This window comes from Sylvia atricapilla, chromosome 6, assembly GCF_009819655.1.
Source record: "Sylvia atricapilla isolate bSylAtr1 chromosome 6, bSylAtr1.pri, whole genome shotgun sequence".
Taxonomy (NCBI): Eukaryota; Metazoa; Chordata; class Aves; order Passeriformes; family Sylviidae; genus Sylvia; species Sylvia atricapilla.
This window is the reverse complement of record NC_089145.1, coordinates 57303648-57321411: the sequence shown is the minus strand read 5'-3', so window position 1 is coordinate 57321411 and position 17764 is coordinate 57303648. Positions and strand designations below refer to the sequence as shown.

The 17764-nt window shown below is 47.2% G+C and overlaps 1 protein-coding gene across 2 annotated transcripts; it reads left to right on the top strand.

Annotated features, from left to right (window-relative positions):
• Window positions 1–700: 700 nt before the first annotated feature.
• DLST (dihydrolipoamide S-succinyltransferase) lies at window positions 701–17021 on the top strand. 2 transcript variants are annotated; one of them, XM_066322042.1, is made up of 15 exons: window positions 701–824; window positions 5229–5262; window positions 6588–6636; window positions 7693–7748; window positions 8100–8174; window positions 8557–8612; window positions 9304–9415; window positions 9927–10082; window positions 10360–10445; window positions 11094–11191; window positions 13011–13141; window positions 13666–13739; window positions 14557–14640; window positions 15175–15342; window positions 15807–17021. In XM_066322042.1, exons 1-15 carry the CDS (start codon window positions 756–758, stop codon window positions 15939–15941), a joined length of 1383 nt encoding a protein of 460 aa, XP_066178139.1. In that variant the 5' UTR covers window positions 701–755; the 3' UTR covers window positions 15942–17021. The 2 variants fall into 2 exon arrangements, with proteins under 2 accessions (XP_066178139.1, XP_066178140.1); XM_066322043.1 differs by lacking the exons at window positions 701–824; window positions 5229–5262; window positions 6588–6636 and adding an exon at window positions 7302–7336.
• The last annotated feature ends 743 nt before the right edge of the window (window positions 17022–17764 follow it).

Genomic DNA, 17764 nt, shown 5'->3' with positions numbered 1-17764 from the left:
CACGAAACGGCAGGCTTGGTAATACATAGGGTTATTTATTACACATTTACATATACTATTGCATATAATAACGTCTATGTATACATATGCATGTATTTATATAAACATATGTCATACATGGATATATACTATTACATATAATAACGTCTATGTATACATATACATGTGTTTATATAAACACATGTCGTACATGGATATATACTATTACATATAATAACCTCTATGTATACATATGCATGAGTTTATATAAACTCATGTCATACATGGATATATACTATTACATATAATAACGTCTCTGTATGCATCTACATGTGTTAATATAAACACATGTCATACATGGATATATACTATTACGTATAATAACGTCTCTGTATATATATATACATGCGTTTATATAAACATATGTCATACATGGATATTTTATACGTATGTGACCTATAATTCATACTATTTAATACAACACGTATTACATTGAAGGTATTAATACATATATTATTACATACATAGAAATACAGAGCAATATTATCAATAGACCCTCGGCCCCGGCCGGGCCCTGTCCCTGCCCCACAGCCCCACGGCCTCACAGCCCCACAGCCCTACAGCCCCACAGCCCCGCCCCCCCCGCGATGGTCCCGCCCCCGGCGGCTCCCCCCGCTCTGGGGAGGTTGGTCCGGCCCCGCGCGCTTCCGCTCCGCGCCGGGCCTGTTTCCGGTGTCCGCCCTGCGGCCCCTCCCGCCGCCGCCGCCGCCGCCGCGATGGTGCCGCTGTGGCGGTCCCGCTGCCTCGGCCGCGCGCTGGGCCGCTCGCTGCGCGCCCTCCGACAGGTACGGCCCGCGGGCACCGGCCGCGGGGAGAGGGACAGCGAGGGAGGGCGGCGGCCGGGCGGGCGAGGTCGGCGGCGCCAAGGGCACCGGGACGCGTCCCCTGCCGCCTGGCGCTCGGCACCGCCGGCCCGGGGACACGGCACGGCCGGGCACGGGGAGCGGCGGCGAGGCCGCCCCTCAGCAGGGGCTGCGGTGAGCGCGGCGCTGCCCGTTCCCAGCGGCTGCCGCTGCCCCGCTGCCGCCCGGCCCGGCTCGGCCAGGCCCGGCCCGGCGGGAAGGGCGGCGGCGCAGCGGCACCGGGCAGAGCTGGCCGGCGGGAAGAGCTTCCGAACGCCGCCGCGCTCGGCCTCCGCCGTCCCCACCTGTCAGTGGCTGTAGCGTTTGGGGCCCTCGCTGTTGGCAGTCACCGCCTGCGCTGACAGAGACCCCCCCGGGCGGGCTGCGCCCGGTGCAGGAACGGCAGCAAACCGGTGTGCGGTTTGTTGTGTAAATTCTGTGCTCGCTCTTCAGGGCAGTCACTGAACCGCTGCAAAGGGCGGTAAGCTCTGCTGGCTGCAGAGCCCAATAGCTACTTAACCCTGGGGCTGCCCTTGGCCAGCTGGGTCCTGTCGCTCAGTGACTGCTGCACACATTTTCCCTTTAAACAGCAAACACGCACAGCTTCATCTGCGCAGACATGTGTGTGCTTGCCTACAGGATGAGAAAGGTCACTTCTCCTCCAGTGACCCGCTGGAGCCTAAGAGCACGAGACTTGATTTTATACATCCTGTAAATGTAGGCGACCAAGTGTTGACAACCGACTGTAACGTAATGACACGTTTGTGTTTATAAATATGTGTATATACGTGTAAAACCGCGTTATGAGCAACCTACAAGTAACTGTATAGTTACAGACAAATTGATTATAATGCAGTTTAAACAAGCTTGTTTATATGGCATTTTAGCAATATTTACACTCTGTCAGCTCTCAGTGATGCTGTGTAATTATAAAGAACAGAGAAAGGTTAGATGGAGTACTCAAACCTTTTACAAAACTAGTCTGAAAATGAGGAGGTTTTAGGCTGAATGCTAGTTAACCTGTTAGATGTACTGAAAAAGTTGTAGTAGTGGTTTGATTTCCATTTGAGCAGCGATACAGGAAGTAAATTTTGATTATGATAATTATTATTTATGCTTATGATACAGGCTTTTTGGAGAGATAGAGAGAAATTCCAGAACTTCACAAACCTCTGATGGCAGAAGTGAGAACAGTACAAAATTCAGAAGTGGAGGATTGAATGGGAGAAGAGTGGAGTCAGTGAGGGTGAGGAAGGGTTTATTGGATTTTGACTGTCTGTAAAAGAAGAACAGATCCTGAACTCATATGAAGTAGAAACCATGAATGTGCGTCAATAGCCCGTAGCACATAAGAGTCGGGGCAGGGACAGGCAGACTTTGAAGGATACGTGAAAAAGTCCAGAGAAGAGCTAGTCTGGAAAAGATTGGTTTGATCAGGAGCTGTGTAAAATGCATTGAGAATCAAATCCTTCTATTTACCTGGGCAGGAGTTCATAAAGAACTTTTTCTTCCCTGTTTGGTCCTCCCCTCATGCTGGAGAAGTTCTGAGCCTGTTGTCTTAGTAACAGTATCCTTCACCACTCAGCATTGTTATCTCCATCCCGTCTTGGTGTCTGCCCTCCCATGCTGTGTATGTTTTGATACCCGTGAAAGCCATGCAGTGGGGTTTTCACTTGTAGCAGTGGTTTGTGCTCATCATTGCTGCAGCAGCAGCTGCTTTCCTCTCAAGAAGCCATGGCTGGAGAACCAGTTGTTGCTTTGCCTGTTGTTGGAGCTGTGCAGCACTGACCTTCTGGTTTGCCCCTGCTGAAGTGAGCTGCACTAAATCCATCAGATTCCTTACCTGAACTGGTCCCTCACTGTTGGTATACAGGCTGTTGCTTTAGCTGATGCATTCCATCCTTTATTTCAGTGTGCAGTGACCTTCTGGAAGGTGATGGCTTCTTGAAAGGTGTGGCTTGGGATGGTGCTTGCCAGGGTCACTTTGACGTAGTAACAGTTATAAAAACAAATCTGAGAAGTCATGTGAAACGAGAGGGAAATATTAATCACTTGGAACGTGAGTCACTGGCTAATTAGACCAAGACTTCTTTCCCCAAGTGAAGGCTGTCTTTTTAAAGTGACCCAAAGTGCTAATGCCAGCTAGCAAAACTGAAATATTTCCATTTTCACTGAAAAAGCTCCAATAGAAGGCAGAGAGCAGATTTAGCCAAGTGATCCAGGAACAAATGCAATCAAAATGATTTCTTCAGGGAAAAAAAGGGAACAGGGAGCAGCCATGGTGTCTCCTGAAGCTGCATGTTCATCTCGGATGTACTGTAGTTAAGAGAGAGACACACAGCAGTTCTGCAGAATGTAAGCCAGAGAAATCACTGTGTCTTTTATTAGTGGCTTCCTCCTCCCATTAAGCTCTTTACCTAATTTCTTAACCTAAAAGACAAAGTGATACCAGTTTTTTCCTTAATTTTGCTGCAGTTGTTGAACACAGACTTGACACCACTGATAGAAGAGAACTGCAGATGTGTTTTCTTACAGTGATTTATTTTAGGATAGGCCTTCTAAGCTTTCCTTTTTGTTTTAACTCCACAGTATACTGGTCCTGAGCAAATAAAATTGTCTGGTTTTGCTTCAGTCTGAGGCTGTTCCTTTCTTAACAATTCATCGTCTGGCATGCTAGGAATGCCTTTAACCACTTTTATTAATAAAACACCCAGGGAAACATTAATGGATAGAGGGAAGCTCAGGTCGCTCGATACTCAATTTGTGATTGACTCCATGCTATCTGGGACACTACAGAAAGTGGGGAAAATGTGATCAGTACAGAGTGCTGAGGATTGTATTGCTCTGGACAGCTGACCCAGTGGAGTTAAGTTGGTCTAACTGACCCTGGCTAAGAGCTGGCTATACACAAACCAGATCTGAATTAGCAGAGGGGCCAGTGCTGCACCAAGATTAGGCATTGTAGCATTTGAGATGACTCTACAAAGTCTGCACAGTGCTTCCTGCTTTCCCTTACCCAGCCAGACTTGGGGCAAGGGCTCCTGCAGGCCCTGCCAGAACCCAGTTTTGCAGGACTCTTGGTTCAGAATCCTTGATCCCTGCAGTGAACTGGCCAGCAGGGTAGTTGCATGGTGCTGGGCTGGAGCTTAGCAGTAAGTCAGACTGGCAGCCTGCATCCTTGGCACAGCTAATCAAATCATAACCCTGCTGAATTGCCCATTGATCGTTGAGTTTACTCTGTGTTAATATCCAGCAAGTCAAATCCATTTATAACCTTGGATAATTAAAACACCAAGAGCTTGATTCCAGGCCCTGTGTTAGTAGTTTTGATACAAAGTGCTCATTAAATATGTTTCTTTATGCTGCACCTGTCCTGTAGACGGTGTGCCAAGTTTAAGTGTGTTGTAGGTCCTTGGTGCATGTTGTCTTGCCACACAGCTCCTAAAATTATTTTGATATTTACATCAGTTATATCCCACCCAGCTTGCTTTGCTGAAGCTGAAATCAGGGCTTGTATGCAAACTTCAGATGTTGAAGGTGTGAAGGAAATCTTAACTTTTACCATAGCTGCTGGATAAGAGTGCTTTGAGCTCTTGAGCTGCTGTTGATCTAAGCCAGTCAAATGCATTTCAGTTGTGTTTACAGTGCTGTTTTCATACTGCTTTTAAAGAGCTCATGGCTTCTCCAATCCTGCAGGTTTGATGTGAGAGAAATATGTAAGCAGGGGAAGTGGCTGGAATATTTTGAACTGTCTTCTACTTTTGAGCACTGTTTTGCTGAGCTGGGAGGGCAGTCAATGATTACACGGGTATGAAGTGAAACATCAAAGAATTTGGAATTCCTGGCTAACTAACAGCAGTAGAAATTTTGCCACTGAGAGGAATTCTGGTCTTCTGGAGTTCAAAGGCTTCATAGCTTTTGAAAAAAAAAAAAAAAGTAAAAACCCTATATTCATGACCGTAGGAGTAAACATCATGGGATGTTTTTTCATCATATCCAGTAGCTATCCTTTAACTTCTCATTCATAACAAATCTTATTGGAAATCTGTTCCTTCTTAAAGAGGACAGTGTGCATGAGAAGGTCAAAACTTCTGGATCCAGAACTGGAAAATGAAAGCATCAAATTTAGCATCACTGCATCACAAAGCACCCTGGGAGGAGACAAAGGATAGAGAAGGGCATAGGTGCTCCTCTGCTCTAGCACATTGTGGGAAAGTGGAATGCCTGCAGGCTGGAGCATGGGAATGGAGGGTCCTGTGTCTGATTCAGATCTCAGGGAAAAATCTAAGTCCTTCTAGGATGGGTTTGTCTGCTTGCAATACTGATACATCCTCTTCTCTCTGACAGGGGAACTGTACTCTGGCAAGATGCCCTCTGTCTGGTGAGTCTTACACTTTCATTTAATTTCAGGCTACCTAGAAAAGAACAGAGCTGATGATGTAGGTTGGTATACGTCTGATTGGGGTTTATTTCTATCAGTCTTGTAGTGGAGCAGTGGAATGAGCAAAGTTTCCATGGGAGTGCCTCCTTTGCCTGAGGTACAGGCTGCCTGATCCATTTGGCTCTGGTGAAGATTTCCCAGCAGCAGCACAGTATATTTCAAGCATTGCAGTGCTTGAAGCACATGCTGTTGCAGAGCCTAGCTCTCTAATAAACTCCTTTGAAAATGATGGATGAATATTAAGTGACATGTCAAATCTAGTGTGCCTGTGAACTCCACTTTGGTGCTTAAACTGTTTTTCCTTAGAGCTCTTTTTTTCTTTTCTTAGCTGTACTGTGTTTATATAGCATTGCTTCACTCCCTTCTGATTCCACTTTGAAAAAACATTTAAATCTGCTTATCTTTTTTGGCCTCTAGAGTTCCAATATTAACTATTTAGTAGGGAATGGTGTAGAAATTCTGTTGCTTTTTTAAAAAAATAAAGTAGGGAAACAGTTCTTCCCTCTGGCATTGTGTAATCGAGATAATTATGTTCTCCAGTTACTATGCTGACTCTCTTTAAGATCAGTCTGGAAAACTGCCCAGTGCCCTATAAGAGACAAAGGACAAGAGTTCAGTTCATGATAAAAATTGCAGTGTCAGGGCAGTGTGGGAAGGGGACAGTGGGGTATGTGAAACTGGGAAGCTGTGCAAGTATTTCTGTGTTGCAAGTTTTGGAAAATAATTTCTCTGGACAGGGAGTGGGCAGAGAAGCGGGATGATGGTGGCTCGTTACTGTGCCCTACACTCTCTTTTCAGTCCTTTTTTTCCTCCTTAGCTGTCTCTACGACTGTGAGGCTTCCTGGGGGTGCCTCTTACAGGGCTGATACTTGCTCCCAGCCTTTGTATGGGTGTGGATAACTCAGCAGTCTTGGAGGTGGTTCCTCATAGCTCTTTCCTGGTTTTGCTCTGAGTGGGGTATCTGCTGCTTTGTTTGCTCTTTTCAAGGTTATCCTTTTTAGCTTTGTTGTCAAGCTGTAACTGTTTTCCCCATCCCTGTAAATCTAGATGGGGTCAAGACCACTGTTCTTGGCAAGTTCTGGGCAGGTTTGATGGCACTGAGGTGTCTCTGTGTGGATAAATTCCCCATTTGGTCCCAAACTTCCTTCAGGGTGGGCAGCAGTCACCCTGAAAGAAGGTCCTCTGCCTTCTTTTATCTGACAGGGATACTTGAGGGCTGGAGAGCTGGATAATATTACTGTGGATAACTCCTTTCTCATTCACAGGTGTGTCTGGGAGCCAAGGACTGGCTTACACAAACAGCAGGAAGCTTGTGTAAGTATCCTCAGGAAAAGTGTCCTGTGGGGAGACTGAGGCTGCACTAGCCATGATAGGATTTGGGGTCTGAGAAACAGAACGTGGTTGGCTGTCATGAAATCCTTGTGCTCATCATAGGAACATGGAGCTAACCCTAACAAAATCTAGGTTTTGAAGATTGGGAACTGAAAACAGGCTTTGTCTGCAACCAGATCCTGAGACAGGGAAGGGACAGGAATGAGGAAACCAGCGATAAATGGATTTCTACTCATGGACCATCTGACTAGAGGTGTTGTTGGTCTATGATAGTGTCCTGGTGGATTTTCTGTCAGGAAAAGTGGGGTGATTCACAGAGCTGTTGTTCATATGTCAGGATTTACATTACTGAGATGGTCTTATAAAAATGTATTTGTAGAAATAACCATTAGAGTACATACATAAGAACCTGAAACACTGCTCTGTTTGTACAAAGTAGCCTGTGGTAGAGGAAATGCTAAAACACATTTGTTTCAGTTTTCCAAATGTGATGTCAGTAGATGTAAAAATCATCCTTTGGGATGATTGGGATTGCCAGCTCCCTGTGAAGAAACATGGTGGAGGGAAATAGCTGGGTTTTTTGATGCGTTGCCATAGGCAATTTATGGTGCTTTTTTTTTTTTTTTTTTTTTTTCTGGAGCAATCTAACAACTTCTGCAGAGATGACAGGCCTTATCTGGAGGTAAAAAATTGTTGCTGCACTAGTCTTGGGCATTGCATAGGCTGGCCAGGTCACCCTTTGATCAGTATTTAAACTACAAGGGTTCTGTTGGGTTGTCTGTGTAAATTAAAATTCCATACATGAAAAATTCTCACTGAGTTTCTGAGAGCACAAGTGATGGTAGGATGTAATGTTTGCTTTCTTACTGGATTGTTGCATCTTGAACAGTAAGTAGGAGTCCTTTGGAACAAATACATCAGAAGAGCCAAGCAGCCTTTCACATCAGTTAAGCAAATGTAAATTCTCTGCTTGAGCTTGGTGCCAGCAGTCTGCAGAGGAATGTTCTTCTGTGTTCACACTTTTCTCTCTTTCTGCAGAGTAAATAGCTCCAGTGTCTTCACTGTCCGCTACTTCAGAACCACTGCGGTACACAGTAAGTAAAAACTCAGTAATTAGAGTGATGCTTCTTTTGTGACCTCTGGCTGTCCTGCCAACAGGACATCCTTCCATCCTTGGTCAAGGCTCACCACTGTCCTGCCTGCATGGATGACTCAGGGTTTATAACCCCAGGGCCCTAAAGATTTTGTCTAGCATTCCCATCACAGTGTGGCTTTCAGTCAAATGTGAATTTCTCTGGTGTTTAAATCAGTGTTGAAGCAAGGAGATGGACAGCAACTGATATCTGATGGGCTACCCCCTTTAGCAGAGTTGTGATGACAAGAATGAAGCAGTGCTATAAATTTTTAGCTCTGAATGCAGTCAAGTCTGTTTGTCTCTCTCACAGGGGATGATGTGGTTACGGTGAACACACCAGCCTTTGCAGAGTCAGTCACAGAAGGAGATGTCAGGTGGGAGAAAGGTAAGCAATTGCCTCTTCCCTGAAATTCTCATTGCTGTTACTGCTGTGTTGGGGATGCATTACAGTTCACTGGCTGACATCCTGCTCTGTGCCTTTCAGTCTGTGACAAATGAGGTATTTAATTGCAGCTCTCCTAAGGGGTAAGGATTGCAGTTACTGCCTCATCACCTCTCTGTCAAGAGTAGTGTTGGATGAAGGGAGATGTCTAAGCTGGAATCAGACTTAACTGTGCAGTAGATTGCTTGAGCTAGTCTTTTCTTTAGAAGTTGTGGAGAACTGGGATGAAGAAGTTACGGGTTAGTGTGGGGAAACTGCTGTGGGTAAAGAGGGGAGGCTGGAGCACACCTCCCTCCTCACAGTGGTCTTCATATTTGTCATTCAGCTGTTGGAGACACAGTGGCGGAAGATGAAGTGGTGTGTGAGATTGAAACAGACAAGGTAGGAGTTTCTGGACCAAAACTTTTTCTGTAGCAGGTACCCTGTATGACTTGTCTCCTGCTGAGAGCTCCTTGAGCCTGCAGGGCCCTGACTGTGTCTCCTGCTCTCTTCATGGAGAAAAACTTTTTTCATCTCGTATGAAAACTTGCTGTACCTTAAGTGAGAATTATTGATAACCCTTACTCATCAATTTGATTATTCATCACTGGTGTTGATGTTTATTGGAGCTGTAATTCTACTCCTCCTTCCAGTTTGAGTGCTTTGAGTTTTGAAACGTGTTTGTGTTTAAAGAAAGGAGAAATCTGCAAGCTACAGGTTGTCTTTAGATTGTTTTAAATTTAGGCTTTAAGTTTATCCACCCCTGAAAGGACTGTTAAGCCTTGAAGTTCTTGCCAAATTCTCTGCCAAGTTTTGTTTCAGCTTTGCTGTCAGGAAGATGCTGGCAGTGGGTCAGTTCTTGACTGTGCCCTGGAGATCAGGCTATACATTACACTGCCAGCATCTCCTAAAGCTTCTAACTATTGGCATAAAATCCTGGTGGAGGGTATGAAAAACTGGTGCAAGTCCTGTGAGACATGGCTGGTGTCTGTGCCAAATTACTATGTGTATGTGCACATATTGCCACCTTCTCTTGGGCACTTGTTCTCCAACCAGTGTTTGTGAGAATTTCACTGATTTTCTTTTTTTTCAGACATCAGTGCAAGTCCCAGCCCCAGCAGCTGGTGTAATTGAAGCCCTTCTGGTACCTGATGGTGGCAAAGTGGAAGGGGGGACACCTCTATTCAAACTCAGGAAAACTGGAGGTAAGTCAAGCATGTATAACTTGTGTTTCCACCAGTTTTTTTTTCCACCAGGCCTTGTGTTTTCACCAGGTTTTTTTCTGAAGATGAAAGCAAAGCATTTGGAGGGATCCTGAGAGGCATTAAATAACCTCCATCTGCCTCTGTAACTGGAATACTCCTATTCTGTTGTCCATTAGAGAAGTATCATTTTAGTCCTTCTGAGGGAGATCTTTCCTTTTGTTTCCTCTGGAGGAGACTGGGCTCTTAGCTATAACTAGTTGAGAATTCCCTTAATTCCTTTGTGTGCCCTCTTCTCTGTAGCATCCAGCCTCCTGCAGTGAGGAGGTCCGGGGTGTTGATGAGTAAAACACTTTTACAATGGCTTTCTCTTGTGGTGACTTCTGTCAGCTCACTAGTGCTGAGAACATAAAGGCACTCTGCCTGAGGGTTTACTTTTGTTAAGTTGGTTGGACTCACGGGTCTCTCTCACTGGAAGCTAGTGCCCTTGCTATGATTCTTCCTTGTCTTTCAGCTGCTCCTGCCAAGGCTAAACCAGCAGCAGCCCCTCCTCCTCCTGCAGCCCCTGAACCTGTAGCTGCACCTGCTCCTCCCCCTGCTGCAGCACCAATCCCCACTACAATGCCACCAGTGCCACCTGTGTCAGCTCAGCCCATCGACAGCAAACCAGGTGAGGCAGCAGCCATTTGTTCCTCTTCTCTGGGGGAGAGTGTGTAAGGTTAAAGACAGCTAACAAACAAACAAAAAAATTCTGTGGTGAAGGCCTCCTGCAGTATTGCCCTGCATGCTCCAGACTGGATTGCTCAGCTGTGCCTGGAACCTTCCCAGCCTAACTCAGGGCTGCTTCCGTACTGTGTTGCTTAAGCAAGGAGCTGAAATGTGCTTTCCACCTCAGAGCTTTTTCCACCTGGCTTCTGGTTTTGACTGATATGTTTTTTTACCCTCAGTGTCTGCTGTGAAGCCGGCTGCAGCCCCAGCAGCAGCCCCTCCTGGGGAGGCAGTGCCCACCAAAGGTGCCAGATCAGAGCATAGGGTAAGCTGTGGGAACAGGGGCCTTGCCTGCACTTCTGTTGCTAGGTGACAATCTCTGGTGTAAGCCTTCAGCTTTCCAGATGTGCCCACCTGTACACACCCAGCTCAGTAGAGCTGTGACGGGGGGAAGATTGTCTGCATGAGGAAGCTGCTTGTAAGTGGTGTGGAGGAAGAGCCTGGACCAATTTGGCATGGGTCTTTTCTAGGCAAAAGTCTTGTCTTGAGCTCTACTGACTTAGGACAGAAGGACTCAGTGTGATCTGCTTGGTTTGTCCACAGCCCCTCAGCAAAGGGTTGAGGCTGCTGAAACTGCCTTGTGCATTCTTAAAAGAGCATGGTTGAGCAACCTGCTTTCTTAGCAGTCCTGCTCTTCTCACATTAGCCACATGAAAGCTATGCATACTTGGAGGTCGTGAGGAATGCAGAGGTCAGAAGTTGCTGTGATGCATTTCAGCACTGCTTTTCAAGTAAACTGTGTTGAGCTGAGCAATGAAATAAGCTCCTCAGCCCATTGTGCTCCTAGAGTGAAAATCTTTGCCCTAGGCATCTAGTCAATCAGATGGCAAGAGAAGGGCCTTTTGGGTTTCTTGTTTGCTTTGCCCTTGGTTGAGCTCGAGGCAGTTTCTCCTTATACCTTTTTAATTTGCAGGTGAAAATGAATAGGATGCGCCAGCGTATTGCTCAGCGGCTGAAAGAGGCTCAGAATACTTGTGCCATGCTGACCACTTTCAATGAGATTGATATGAGGTGAGGAGCAAATCTCTTTTTTCCTTTATGAATAGAAACAGATGAAGGCAGTCATCTTTAAAAAGCAGTCAAAACCTTGCAGGTTTTCTTTGGAGAGGTTGGCAGCATATCTTTTGGGACCTCTTTCTTAGGTGTGTACCACAGTCTGCACAGCTTCTTCAGGACCATGTTGGTGTTGTGGTGTGAGGGGGTACATAGCTTCCTAATGGCCCGTTGTTCCTTGGGAGCCATCTGCTACTTGTAATAGGGGTAGTTTCTAGTTCCTCTTTTGTGGGCTTTTTGGAAGATTGGTAGGTAAATGTTGAGCATAAGACCAGAAGGGGCTTGTATCACTTGCATATAATGAAGACAGCAAGATGTAGCATCTGCTTTCTGCCACTCCACCAGGTTACTGCTTTTGCAGGTATTTAACTTGCAGTGAGTTAGTTCTCCAGGGCTCATCAGCCTTTGAGGTGAGCATTGCCTAGGCCCAAGGCCTTTGCTGTCAGATGGTACAGAGACAGGCCAACACCCTTCCCTGTTCTCTCAAGTAGGTGGGGGGCTCCTGACTCAAGTGTTTGCGTGGACTGAGCACACTAATGTCTTTGGAGGGTGGGAAGCTTATGTTACAGTGCATTAAGGGGAAATTGGGCTCAAATCAAATTGCCTTGTGAAATCCTATGCTACTCCTTAAGACAAAACATGTAAATATTTGGATCTCAGAACAATAAGGCTGACAAAATAGTCTTTATTGGAGGGAAGTGCTGCAGCTTTATCTCCTCTCAGAGGCTCATTGAGGTGTCGCTTTACGCCAGCCTGGGGCTCTCGTTGCATCTGGTAATGTGGTTTGGATTGATTACTGTGAAGTTGATTCGTGAAGACCTGTTCTGGGGCCTCCTGCTTCCCACGGGGGTCGGTGTCTGAAAGGAGGAGGCCTTAATGAGCCAGTTCCACAGCAAGCTGCATCCTCATCGCTGCAGTCCTTGTGTCTTGGGAGACCCTAATGTCTTTGGGTGGTAATCCTAACCCTAAACAAGGTTAGGTGCAGGAAAACAAACACTCTAAACCATGGAAAATCCTGCTCCTTGGTGAAACTATCTCTCCAAAGACTTAAGGTCTCTGAAGGGGGAAGGGATGAACCATGCAATTCCACAGTATCTGATTTTAGCCTGGAATAGGCAGAGCTTGTAAACACAACTTGGTTGATGTTTTGTAAATTGCCTCAGTTTTGATTAATAGAAACAGTGGGAAACTGTGATTTGTCTGGTCAAGAGCTGTGGGTGGACTGGCACCCACTACCATAGCACCTGGGAAAATTCCTTTCATATTCACTCAACTCCCAAAGCCAGAGAGTTGGGTACAAAGGTTGTGTTGTGCTGTCTGGTGCTGAATTTGCAGAGCAATTGAGGTCTTTTGATCACTTTGATTTAATTTCCTATCTGTTTATTGCTTTTGGCATTTCTTGTTTTTTCATCCTTCTATGTCAGCCCAGCCACACCTGCATTTGCTGTCTGTGGTGCCACACTGCTATGAGCAGTGATGTCTCCAGAGAATAGGAGGCAACATCAGGCCTAAGCAGGGAATACACCATGCCCCATCTTGCTTCTGTGCCTGGCAGTGTGGGCCTTGCAGGTTTACCCTGCCTGTGGAGTTCATGGTCCAGGACTAGTTTCCCTTTGTTCTTAGAGCCATGTTCAGTACCTATGATACATGACGGGTTTTGCAGCAGACTGGAGGTTTCCCACTTGGTGGTGCAGATTTGTACTGAAATCTGTTACAGAGTGAGGGAATGGTGTTTTCTTGGACTCTCTGTTTACCAGTGTTGTCGTGTGTTTCGCAGCAACATCCGGGAGATGAGAACTGTACACAAGGATACCTTTCTGAAAAAGCACAACCTGAAGCTAGGTTTCATGTCAGCTTTTGTGAAAGCTGCAGCCTTTGCTCTGCAGGACCAGCCTGTTGTGAATGCAGGTGAGTGGTGACCCTTTCTGGTGACTTACATGTCTAGGCAACACAGCAGAATGGGGGAAAGCAAATGGCCAAGTCCATGGCAGGAGTAGTAGCTTGGAGAAGCAAGTGAAATACACAGGAAAAAGGAGGACAGTCCTGCATACTGCAGCTGATTTGCTAAAGCCACTTACATACGTAGAGGACAGCGTGCCAAGAGGGACTCGATTAGGAAGGGGTGACAAGAGTGGGGCTGGGGCCATGGATATGCAGCCTGCAGAGGGCAGAGCCTGCTGGTTGGGGCACAGGTGGCTGCTGTAGGCACAGTGCAGTTCCTGGGGGTGTCAGAGGTGCTTGCTGAAACACAGAAGAACAGAATAAACAAGTGGAGAATTTCTGTCTGTCTTGATGCCTCTCCCACAGGTACAGTGAGGGCTCATTCTTCTTTGGAGTTACATTTAAGCTAGACATGAACCAGCTGTTACGATTTTGTAGCCTGTCAAACCCTTCATCTCTGCATATGTAACACAAGTTTTTTCTCTTTCTAGTGATTGATGACACGACCAAAGAGATTGTGTACAGGGACTATGTGGACATCAGTGTCGCTGTAGCAACTCCCCGAGTAGGTACCTTGGATGCTTTGTCCATGCTTCCCACAGCCTTTTGTATGGGATGATCATGTACTTCAAGCTAGTTCAGCTTAATGTGCTCTGCTGCAGCAGAAACTGCTGAGATAGGTTTTGAGAGAAGATGGAAGACCAAGAATATTCTGCCACTGTATTATTCTAAATAAGAGATCTGGTCAATATAAATCTCAATTGTTCATGACTAGGGGCGAGGTGAGGGAAACCCTTTCTTGTCATGCATCCATGACATAGGCAGTAAAACTTTGAACATCCTGTCCTCTGGCTAATTTTTTGAACATCTGTCCTCTGTGCTGTTCCACAGAGATGTTTCTGTCTCTAAACAGTATGGGATGGAGTTACAGACGTTGAATTAGTGAATTACCTTCTTGATTAGAAGGTTCTGCTGTGAGGCAGAGGTTTGATGAAGACTGAAGTTTGGTCACTGTCTTCTCCCAAAGTCTAGGGGAGGCCCAGCATAAAGAGGTGAGAGAAAGAGGTGCCAGCTGAAATCTCCCAGTGCCTCATCTGGGAATTTATCAATGTGGAACTGGCTCCAGACAGGCCTAGTTGATTTTATGAGATAGGCTAACAAAGGCAAAGATGATGGCTCAATTTAAGGTGTCAGCCCTTGAGGTGTGCCATGCCAGGTTTCCTGTCAGGCTGCCAGGGCATGAGGCAGCTCTGCCAAGCAGCTGCTGTGGGCTGAGGTAGAGGCAGGAACTCTCTGGGACTGTGTCCAGGTTCCTGCCCCATGACAGCTCTCTGTGTGTCACTGCACCAAATTTGCTAATCATGGACTTTGCTTCTCCTCAGGGTCTGGTGGTCCCTGTGGTTAGGAATGTAGAAAACATGAACTTTGCTGACATAGAGCGTGCTATCTACGAGCTGGGAGAGAAGGTAAGGGAAGTTTTCTGAAGAGAGTTGGGAGGAATGGAAAGAATTGGAAGTGCCAGATCGGCGTGTATTGATTTAGTCTCTCTATGTCATCATCTCTGACCTCTAGCACACTGAGTTGTGCTGTGAGAAGTGATCCAGTTACATGTCTGCCTGTGCCTCTGCCTTCTAGGACAGCTCTACTTATTGCCCTTCCAGAAGACTGTAATCTATGCATTAGTGGCATGGGGTATTTTTACCGTTGTCTTTAGAGGCCAAGGCTGAACTGCCCTGGGGTAGATAGAAGTCCCTGTATCTGTCTCCTGTAAAAGCAGGAGTTGGAAATAAAGGCAAGAGAATCCTTCCCCAAAGCCACTAGATGTTCACTCTAAGGACAGGATGCATTTTCAAGCAATTTGTGCTGGTTTTCAGCTGAACAAATCAATAAGCAAAGCTCTTGCAATTATTATTTATTCCTGGAGAGAGTGGATGTCCGGAGCCTTATTCTTTGCTCTCTGTGATCTGTGTGGCTTTCTAAGACCTTACTTTTACTTCTAGGCACGGAAGAATGAACTGGCCATTGAAGACATGGATGGCGGCACTTTCACAATCAGCAATGGTGGGGTTTTTGGGTCACTCTTTGGAACACCTATCATTAACCCACCCCAGTCTGCCATCTTAGGCATGCATGCCATCTTTGACAGGCCTGTGGCTGTGGGAGGCAAGGTAGGTGGACCTGCACAGGGGGTTTTAGTGAGCAAAGGACAGGACTCAGCAGCATGAGGACCTTTTTCTAATGAATTGGTGTCACTTCTGAAGTGCTTTAGTATGAGGGAGGAGCAGAGACTAATGGGTATAGGGCACCTTTGCTGGCTGTGGTACTTGCTTGAGCTGTGCTGGGGACTTTCTGTGTCCTATCTGTGAGTGGGCAAACTGGTTATACTCTGCTTAGGTGTGGGAAAGAGGAGGTTGTAGCCTTTGTGGTAGGGTAGGTCCCAGGAAGGGACCTGATCTTGTATGTGGCATGGACCGCAGCCAGGGGTGGGTAGGTAATTTTACCAGGCAGGACGCATTCAGAAGGGCCTGAACCCAGGATTTGGGGTGGTAAAAAGCCAGATCTTCCCGAGTTCATGGGAGGGGACCACGCAGGCAGGAGCAGTGGGGTCACTAATGGCCGTGTCACTCCTCAGATCGAGGTGCGGCCGATGATGTACGTGGCGCTGACCTACGATCACCGGCTCATCGACGGCAGAGAGGCCGTCACCTTCCTGCGCAAGATTAAGGCAGCGGTGGAGGATCCCCGCGTGCTGCTGCTCGACCTGTAGGGCAGCCACACCCCCACACCATCCACCCAGGACAGGGCCGCAGCACCAGCAGGGACAATGCAGGGCATTCAGGAACTGGCAGGGGTCATTCCAGTCTTTCTCCCTCCGCTGTGATTGGAGCTATTCCCAGAGGGAATTACGGGGATAGCTCCTACCTCCTTTCCTATTTTGTTTAATGAAGGTTTAGTATCTCACAAGAACTGCCATGCAGTGGCCAACCGCTCAATGGCACTGCCTTTCCAGAGCCATCTGTGTGGCATCCTCTCCCTCACAGCACCAAACTCTCACCTCTAGCTTGTCCTATACCACTGGAAACTGCTTGCTGCTGCTGTGCTAGGGTACCCTTCCCTGCCCCTCCGTGGCAGGTTCAGCTTTATTGCCTAGCACTAAGGTTCCTGAGAGGGAGAGGAGAGGAGAGGTTACTGTCCTGTCCACGTTTTGCTTGAAAACATTTCACACTCATCTGCCTTGCAAGGTGGTCTGACCCCAAGGCCACTTGCAGGAAAAGTTTTGGTCAGAGCAGGGCTTGAGGTAGGTGTCATGCTTCTGGCAGTGCCCTAGTTACACTCCCTCCACAGACAGTAACACGGGGTGGCAGCACCCCTTGCTTTCCCTTGGAGATTGTCTTTCCCCAGCCCAGTCACTGTGGCGTGAATGTTCTTGTTGGGGTGGGCAGAGCCCGTGACCTCTGTGGAGGCAGCACTGTTCCTGGGGACAACTCTTTCACCATGACATGCCCAACGTGGGGCTGAGAACCGGCCCCTGGCGACTCTCCTTGGCTCACAGCTCACTGGTGGTGGATCTGACTGCTGGCTTCCTGCGTGCGGGTTCTGGCCTGCTCCCAGCACAGCCACAGCTGGGGGGACCAGGCCCTTCACTGTCATGTATATCCCAGCCCACGGGTGCTGGTTTTGGGGGGAGGGGGGCAGTCCTTAATCTGATAGCGCACACATGAATTGAGGGGTGAGGGGGTTGCTAGTGCCTGCAGAGTCTATTACTCTTACCCCCTACACGGAACTTGTAACAAAAATATTTAACACAGCGGATTTTAAGTGAAATAAAACCGTGCAACGACTGCAAGGTGGGAGTGTGTTTGAGGGGGTGAGGAGTCTGGCGTCAGCAGCATCCTGAGCGTAGTGCAAGAGTCCTGTTATCTGGTGGTGAAAGAAAAGAGGCAATGGGAACTGAGGCCATCGCTGGTGGAACTAAATTGAGTCTTCTCTGCCTGTGAACACTGCTGTCCTCGAACTCTCTGCCAAAGAATTGATTCTTCCCAGCAGAGAGGAGGGTTTTAGGGCTGGAAATCATCCTTTTCTAGCAACAGAACTGTTAGAGATGGTGAGGAATTCCCAGTGTTAGCTAAAGGGCATGATGGCCAAGAGGGAGACCTGGGATGGGCTCTCAAAGTTTTTCAGAAGTTGGGTTTTTACTGCTGCAACAGGGGAGAGTTGTAATTCATGCAAGTGTGGAAAAGGCTGTTGCAGAAGGCGAACGGAAGCAAGAACTGAGAACAACAGAAGCTGCCTGTGGTGCTGGGTGTTTCCCCAAGAAGCTGTCCTCATTGGGACTTCACCAAATTATTCCTGGATAACGTCAGGGTTTTCCCAGCTCTGACATCCACTTCAGAGATGGTTTACTCTTCCCAGCTGTAGGTGAAGAGGGCAGCCCCTTCTAACAGAAAACGATTGCACTCAGAGCTGCCATGTGGATGAAAGGGAGAGCAGTTCCTAGTACTGGTGCCTGCATTTTCCTGGCAGCCAGGGACAAAAACAGAGTGCAGAGTCAGCTTTTTTTGCCTGGTTCTCGCTAAGGTAGCTTAGGGG